This window comes from Oncorhynchus clarkii, chromosome 26 (assembly GCF_045791955.1).
Source record: "Oncorhynchus clarkii lewisi isolate Uvic-CL-2024 chromosome 26, UVic_Ocla_1.0, whole genome shotgun sequence".
NCBI lineage: Eukaryota > Metazoa > Chordata > Actinopteri > Salmoniformes > Salmonidae > Oncorhynchus > Oncorhynchus clarkii.
The window spans coordinates 36367529-36375716 of NC_092172.1; the positions used below are offsets into that span (position 1 = coordinate 36367529).

At 56.2% G+C, this 8188-nt stretch overlaps 1 protein-coding gene across 1 annotated transcript in view; it reads left to right on the top strand.

Annotated features, from left to right (window-relative positions):
* LOC139384615 (centrosomal protein of 89 kDa-like) overlaps nucleotides 1-5799 on the top strand; it is a 194617-nt gene extending 188818 nt beyond the window's left edge. Inside the window, exons 19-20 of the mRNA XM_071129434.1 lie at nucleotides 5431-5520; nucleotides 5650-5799. Of these exons, the coding sequence (XP_070985535.1) occupies nucleotides 5431-5520; nucleotides 5650-5799 (240 nt within the window). The remainder of the gene's footprint in view (nucleotides 1-5430; nucleotides 5521-5649) is intronic.
* Nucleotides 5800-8188: the final 2389 nt, after the last annotated feature.

The following is an 8188-nucleotide window of genomic DNA, read 5'->3' on the forward strand; positions in this document are numbered from 1 at the left end:
TTGGTCCTGCCAGCCGTACCTGGACTCTGGAGGCTAAGTTGTCAGTCTGTTGGAAGTGTGTCTCAGTGGCAGGTCCAGTGTTTTTCTGGAGTCCAGACTAGTTGGTCCTGCCAGCCTGTTTGACGTGTGTCTCAGTGGCAGGTCCAGTGTTTTTCTGGAGTCCAGACTAGTTGGTCCTGCCAGCCGTACCTGGACTCTGGAGGCTAAGTTGTCAGTCTGTTGGAAGTGTGTCTCAGTGGCAGGTCCAGTGTTTTTCTGGAGTCCAGACTAGTTGGTCCTGCCAGCCTGTTAGACGTGTGTCTCAGTGGCAGGTCCAGTGTTTTTCTGGAGTCCAGACTAGTTGGTCCTGCCAGCCGTACCTGGACTCTGGAGGCTAAGTTGTCAGTCTGTTGGAAGTGTGTCTCAGTGGCAGGTCCAGTGTTTTTCTGGAGTCCAGACTAGTTGGTCCTGCCAGCCTGTTAGACGTGTGTCTCAGTGGCAGGTCCAGTGTTTTTCTGGAGTCCAGACTAGTTGGTCCTGCCAGCCTGTTTGACGTGTGTCTCAGTGGCAGGTCCAGTGTTTTTCTGGAGTCCAGGCTAGTTGGTCCTGCCAGCCTGTTAGACGTGTGTCTCAGTGGCAGGTCCAGTGTTTTTCTGGAGTCCAGACTAGTTGGTCCTGCCAGCCTGTTAGACGTGTGTCTCAGTGGCAGGTCCAGTGTTTTTCTGGAGTCCAGACTAGTTGGTCCTGCCAGCCTGTTAGACGTGTGTCTCAGTGGCAGGTCCAGTGTTTTTCTGGAGTCCAGACTAGTTGGGCCTGCCAGCCTGTTAGACGTGTGTCTCAGTGGCAGGTCCAGTGTTTTTCTGGAGTCCAGGCTAGTTGGTCCTGCCAGCCTGTTAGACGTGTGTCTCAGTGGCAGGTCCAGTGTTTTTCTGGAGTCCAGACTAGTTGGTCCTGCCAGCCTGTTAGACGTGTGTCTCAGTGGCAGGTCCAGTGTTTTTCTGGAGTCCAGACTAGTTGGTCCTGCCAGCCTGTTAGACGTGTGTCTCAGAGGCAGGTCCAGTGTTTTTCTGGAGTCCAGACTAGTTGGTCCTGCCAGCCTGTTAGACGTGTGTCTCAGTGGCAGGTCCAGTGTTTTTCTGGAGTCCAGACTAGTTGGTCCTGCCAGCCTGTTAGACGTGTGTCTCAGTGGCAGGTCCAGTGTTTTTCTGGAGTCCAGACTAGTTGGTCCTGCCAGCCTGTTAGACGTGTGTCTCAGTGGCAGGTCCAGTGTTTTTCTGGAGTCCAGACTAGTTGGGCCTGCCAGCCTGTTAGACGTGTGTCTCAGTGGCAGGTCCAGTGTTTTTCTGGAGTCCAGGCTAGTTGGTCCTGCCAGCCTGTTAGACGTGTGTCTCAGTGGCAGGTCCAGTGTTTTTCTGGAGTCCAGACTAGTTGGTCCTGCCAGCCTGTTAGACGTGTGTCTCAGTGGCAGGTCCAGTGTTTTTCTGGAGTCCAGACTAGTTGGTCCTGCCAGCCTGTTAGACGTGTGTCTCAGTGGCAGGTCCAGTGTTTTTCTGGAGTCCAGACTAGTTGGTCCTGCCAGCCTGTTAGACGTGTGTCTCAGTGGCAGGTCCAGTGTTTTTCTGGAGTCCAGACTAGTTGGTCCTGCCAGCCTGTTAGACGTGTGTCTCAGTGGCAGGTCCAGTGTTTTTCTGGAGTCCAGACTAGTTGGTCCTGCCAGCCTGTTAGACGTGTGTCTCAGTGGCAGGTCCAGTGTTTTTCTGGAGTCCAGACTAGTTGGTCCTGCCAGCCTGTTAGACGTGTGTCTCAGTGGCAGGTCCAGTGTTTTTCTGGAGTCCAGACTAGTTGGTCTTGCCAGCCTGTTAGACGTGTGTCTCAGTGGCAGGTCCAGTGTTTTTCTGGAGTCCAGACTAGTTGGTCCTGCCAGCCTGTTAGACGTGTGTCTCAGTGGCAGGTCCAGTGTTTTTCTGGAGTCCAGACTAGTTGGTCCTGCCAGCCTGTTAGACGTGTGTCTCAGTGGCAGGTCCAGTGTTTTTCTGGAGTCCAGACTAGTTGGTCCTGCCAGCCTGTTAGACGTGTGTCTCAGTGGCAGGTCCAGTGTTTTTCTGGAGTCCAGACTAGTTGGTCCTGCCAGCCTGTTAGACGTGTGTCTCAGTGGCAGGTCCAGTGTTTTTCTGGAGTCCAGACTAGTTGGTCCTGCCAGCCGTACCTGGACTCTGGAGGCTAAGTTGTCAGTCTGTTGGAAGTGTGTCTCAGTGGCAGGTCCAGTGTTTTTCTGGAGTCCAGACTAGTTGGTCCTGCCAGCCTGTTTGACGTGTGTCTCAGTGGCAGGTCCAGTGTTTTTCTGGAGTCCAGACTAGTTGGTCCTGCCAGCCGTACCTGGACTCTGGAGGCTAAGTTGTCAGTCTGTTGGAAGTGTGTCTCAGTGGCAGGTCCAGTGTTTTTCTGGAGTCCAGACTAGTTGGTCCTGCCAGCCTGTTAGACGTGTGTCTCAGTGGCAGGTCCAGTGTTTTTCTGGAGTCCAGACTAGTTGGTCCTGCCAGCCGTACCTGGACTCTGGAGGCTAAGTTGTCAGTCTGTTGGAAGTGTGTCTCAGTGGCAGGTCCAGTGTTTTTCTGGAGTCCAGACTAGTTGGTCCTGCCAGCCTGTTAGACGTGTGTCTCAGTGGCAGGTCCAGTGTTTTTCTGGAGTCCAGACTAGTTGGTCCTGCCAGCCGTACCTGGACTCTGGAGGCTAAGTTGTCAGTCTGTTGGAAGTGTGTCTCAGTGGCAGGTCCAGTGTTTTTCTGGACTAGTTGGTCCTGCCAGCCTGTTAGACGTGTGTCTCAGTGGCAGGTCCAGTGTTTTTCTGGACTAGTTGGTCCTGCCAGCCTGTTAGACGTGTGTCTCAGTGGCAGGTCCAGTGTTTTTCTGGAGTCCAGACTAGTTGGTCCTGCCAGCCGTACCTGGACTCTGGAGGCTAAGTTGTCAGTCTGTTGGAAGTGTGTCTCAGTGGCAGGTCCAGTGTTTTTCTGGACTAGTTGGTCCTGCCAGCCTGTTAGACGTGTGTCTCAGTGGCAGGTCCAGTGTTTTTCTGGAGTCCAGGCTAGTTGGTCCTGCCAGTTGTCGGTCTGTTGGAAGTGTGTCTCAGTGGCAGGTCCAGTGTTTTCCTGGAGTCCAGGCTAGTTGGTCCTGCCAGCCGTACCTGGACTCTGGAGGCTAAGTTGTCAGTCTGTTGGAAGTGTGTCTCAGTGGCAGGTCCAGTGTTTTTCTGGAGTCCAGGCTAGTTGGTCCTGCCAGTTGTCGGTCTGTTGGAAGTGTGTCTCAGTGGCAGTAGTCTCTACGTCGTTACATACAGTTCATTGATCCATGTCCTCGACACATGTCTCCGAACAATACAATCTCTTTTTTTTAATTTTTTTATTTTACCTTTATTTAACCAGGCAAGTCAGTTAAGAACAAATTCTTATTTTCAATGACGGCCTAGGAACAGTGGGTTAACTGCCTGTTCAGGGGCAGAACGACAGATTGTCCTTGTCAGCTCGGGGATTTGAACTTGCAACCTTTCGGTTACTAGTCCAACACTCCACTAGGCTACCCTGCCACACGAACAACAATCTCTTGTTCGTGTGATGTACATTACTTTACCACTGTAAGGGAATACCCCCCTGAATTGGACAAAAATGAATGGCAAGATATTGGCATTGGACAAACCATACTGTCTTTCAAACAACATTATGTGTTTGGATGCAATAGCTCCTGTTTGTAAAAAGGTTTTTGTGTCCATGTTGTTATTGAGCGATATGGAATTTTTAACATCAATTCCTCCTCAGGTGATGTGAGTCAGACACCTTTCCATTTCCTCTCAATGACTGACTACTATGTGGAGGGCTGTTAGACTGACTGACTGAGGGGGGGGGCTGTTAGACTGACTGACTGGGGGGGGGGGCTGTTAGACTGACTGACTGGGGGGGGGGCTGTTAGACTGACTGACTGGGGGGGTTGTTAGACTGACTGACTGACTGACTGAGGGGGGGGCTGTTAGACTGACTGACTGAGGGGGGGGCTGTTAGACTGACTGACTGGGGGGGGGGCTGTTAGACTGACTGACTGGGGGGGGGGGCTGTTAGACTGACTGACTGGGGTGGGGGGGGGCTGTTAGACTGACTGTGGTCTTGTTACTGGTCCACTGCTTTAATGAACCTATCTCCCTCCCTCCCCTCATTCCTCCCTCCCTCCCCTCATTCCTCCCTCCCTCCCCTCATTCCTCCCTCCCTCGCTCTCCCTCCTTCCTCCCACTCTCCCTCCTTCCTTATCCCTCCCTCCCTCCCTCGCTCTCCCTCCTCATCCCTCTCTCTCTCCCTCCTTCCTTATCCGTCTCTCTCTCTCCCTCCTTCCTTATCCCTCCCTCCCTCCCCTCATTCCTCCCTCCCTCTCTCCCTCCTTCCTCATCCTTTTCTCTCCCTCCCTCCTCATCCTTCTCTCACTCTCCCTCCTCATCCCTCTCTCGCTCCCTCCTCATCCCTCTCTCGCTCCTTTCTCATCCCTCTCTCGCTCCCTCCTCATCCCTCTCTCCCTCCTCATCCCTCTCTCTCTCGCTCTCTCTCCCTACCCTCATTCCTCCCTCCCTCTCTTCATCCTCATCCCTCTCTCGCTCTCCCTCGCTCCCTCCTCATCCCTCTCTCGCTCTCCCTCCCTCCTCATCCCTCTCTCGCTCTCCCTCCCTCCTCATCCCTCTCTCGCTCTCCCTCCCTCCTCATCCCTCTCTCACTCTCCCTCCCTTCTCATACCTCTCTCTCGCTCTCCCTCCCTCCCTCGCTCCCTCCTCATCCCTCTCTCGCTCTCCCTCCCTCCCTCGCTTCCTCCTCATCCCTCTCTCGCTCTCCCTCCCTCCTCATCCCTCTCTCGCTCTCCCTCCCTCGCTCCCTCCTCATCCCTCTCTCGCTCTCCCTCGCTCCCTCGCTCCCTCCTCATCCCTCTCTCGCTCTCCCTCCCTCCTCATCCCTCTCTCGCTCTCCCTCCCTCCCTCGCTCCCTCCTCATCCCTCTCTCACTCTCCCTCCCTTCTCATACCTCTCTCTCTCTCGCTCTCCCTCCTCATCCCTCTCTCGCTCTCCCTCCCTCCTCATCCCTCTCTCGCTCTCCCTCCCTCCTCATCCCTCTCTCACTCTCCCTCCCTTCTCATACCTCTCTCTCGCTCTCCCTCCCTCCCTCGCTCCCTCCTCATCCCTCTCTCACTCTCTCTCCCTCCTCATCCCTCTCTCCCTCTCCCTCCCTCCCTCCCTCGCTCCCTCCTCATCCGTCTCTCGCTCTCCCTCCCTTCTCATACCTCTCTCTCTCTCGCTCTCCCTCCCTCCCTCCCTCCCTCCCTCCCTCCCTCCCTCCCTCCCTCCCTCCCTCCTCATCCCTCTCTCGCTCTCCTCCTCCACTCCTCTCTCAGATCCGTAACCCTCCCTGTCTCCTCTCTCCCTCCGCAGGCCTCGTCCCTAGAGCACGACAAGCAGGGGGTGATCAGCAGGATTGTGGAGGACACCGTGCGGCTCGGAAAGCTTCAAGAGAAGGTCAAGGTAAAGCAGCCACAACACCACCCTGACACACTAACTCTGAGCTCTCGACAACCATCCCCTGAGCCCCTGACAACCATCCCCTGAGCCCCTGACAACCATCCCCTGAGCCCCCGACAACCATCCCCTGAGCCCCCGACAACCATCCCCGAGCCCCTGACAACCATCCCTGAGCCCCCGACAACCATCCCTGAGCCCATGACAACCATCCCTGAACCCCCCGACAACCATCCCCTGAGCCCCCGACAACCATCCCCTGAGCCCCCAACAACCATCCCCTGAGCCCCGACAACCATCCCCTGAGCCCCGACAACCATCCCCTGAGCCCCCGACAACCATCCCCTGAGCCCCCGACAACCATCCCCTGAGCCCCCGACAACCCTCCCCTGAGCCCCCGACAACCATCCCCTGAGCCCCCGACAACCATCCCCTGAGCCCCCGACAACCATCCCCTGAGCCCCCGACAACCATCCCCTGAGCCCCCGACCACCATCCCCTGACCCCCCGACAACCATCCCCTGACCCCCCGACAACCATCCCCTGACCGCCCGACAACCATCCCTGAACCCCCCGACAACCATCCCATGAGCCCCCGACAACCATCCCCTGAGCCCCCGACAACCATCCCCTGACCCCCCCGACAACCATCCCCGAGCCCCCCGACAACCATCTCCGAGCCCCCCGACAACCATCCCTGAGCCCCCTGACAACCATCCCTCCACCTTCACACAAAATCCCCGAGGCGAGCCCTGACAACCAGTCCTGTTCTTGGGACCCATTACCCTGGCTGCCCCTGCTGGGGGGTGGAGTGTGAGTGAGGGGAGCCTCAGGGCTCCACACGTCCAGTGTTCTTGTCAGAACTGTCAGGGGAGAGTGTGTAGGAGGGGAGAGTGTGTAGGTGGGGAGAGTGTGTAGGTGGGGAGAGTGTGTAGGTGGGGAGAGTGTGTAGGTGGGGAGAGTGTGTAGGTGGGGAGAGTGTGTAGGTGGGGAGAGTGTGTAGGTGGGGAGAGTGTGTAGGTGGGGAGAGTGTGTTCGTGGGGAGAGTGTGTTCGTGGGGAGAGTGTGTTCGTGGGGAGAGTGTGTAGGTGGGGAGAGTGTGTAGGTGGGGAGAGTGTGTAGGTGGGGAGAGTGTGTAGGTGGGGAGAGAGTGTAGGTGGGGAGAGTGTGTTCGTGGGGAGAGTGTGTAGGTGGGGAGAGTGTGTAGGTGGGGAGAGTGTAGGTGTCTGTGTGGGTGTGGTATTATCCTGTCAGTTCTGTCAACGGACCTCCAGGCCTCAGACAGTAGTCTGGGTTACCATCGACCTCCAGGCCTCAGACAGTAGTCTGGGTTACCATCAACCTCCAGGCCTCAAACAGTAGTCTGGGTTACTATCGACCGACAGGCCTCAGACAGTAGTCTGGGTTACCATCGACCTCCAGGCCTCAGACAGTAGTCTGGGTTACCATCGACCTCCAGGCCTCAGACAGTAGTCTGGGTTACCAACGACCTCCAGGCCTCAGACAGTAGTCTGGGTTACTATCGACCGACAGGCCTCAGACAGTAGTCTGGGTTACCATCGACCTCCAGGCCTCAGACAGTAGTCTGGGTTACCATCGACCTCCAGGCCTCAGACAGTAGTCTGGGTTACCATCGACCTCCAGGCCTCAGACAGTAGTCTGGGTTACCATCGACCTCCAGGCCTCAGACAGTAGTCTGGGTTACTATCGACCGACAGGCCTCAGACAGTAGTATGGGTTACCATCGACCGACAGGCCTCAGACAGTAGTCTGGGTTACTATCGACCGACAGGCCTCAGACAGTAGTATGGGTTACCATCGACCGACAGGCCTCAGACAGTAGTCTGGGTTACTATCGACCGACAGGCCTCAGACAGTAGTCTGGGTTACCATCGACCGACAGGCCTCAGACAGTAGTCTGGGTTACCATCGACCTCCAGGCCTCAGACAGTAGTATGGGTTACCATCGACCGACAGGCCTCAGACAGTAGTCTGGGTTACCATCGACCTCCAGGCCTCAGACAGTAGTCTGGGTTACCATCGACCGACAGGCCTCAGACAGTAGTCTGGGTTACCATCGACCTCCAGGCCTCAGACAGTAGTCTGGGTTACCATCGACCGACAGGCCTCAGACAGTAGTCTGGGTTACTATCGACCGACAGGCCTCAGACAGTAGTCTGGGTTACCATCGACCTCCAGGCCTCAGACAGTAGTCTGGGTTACCATCGACCTCCAGGCCTCAGACAGTAGTCTGGGTTACCAACGACCTCCAGGCCTCAGACAGTAGTCTGGGTTACTATCGACCGACAGGCCTCAGACAGTAGTCTGGGTTACCATCGACCTCCAGATCTCAGACAGTAGTGTGGGTTACCATCGACCTCCAGGCCTCAGACAGTAGTCTGGGTTACTATCGACCGACAGGCCTCAGACAGTAGTCTGGGTTACCATCGACCGACAGGCCTCAGACAGTAGTCTGGGTTACCATCGACCTCCAGGCCTCAGACAGTAGTCTGGGTTACCATCGACCGACAGGCCTCAGACAGTAGTCTGGGTTACCATCGACCTCCAGGCCTCAGACAGTAGTCTGGGTTACCATCGACCGACAGGCCTCAGACAGTAGTCTGGGTTACCATCGACCTCCAGGCCTCAGACAGTAGTCTGGGTTACCATCGAC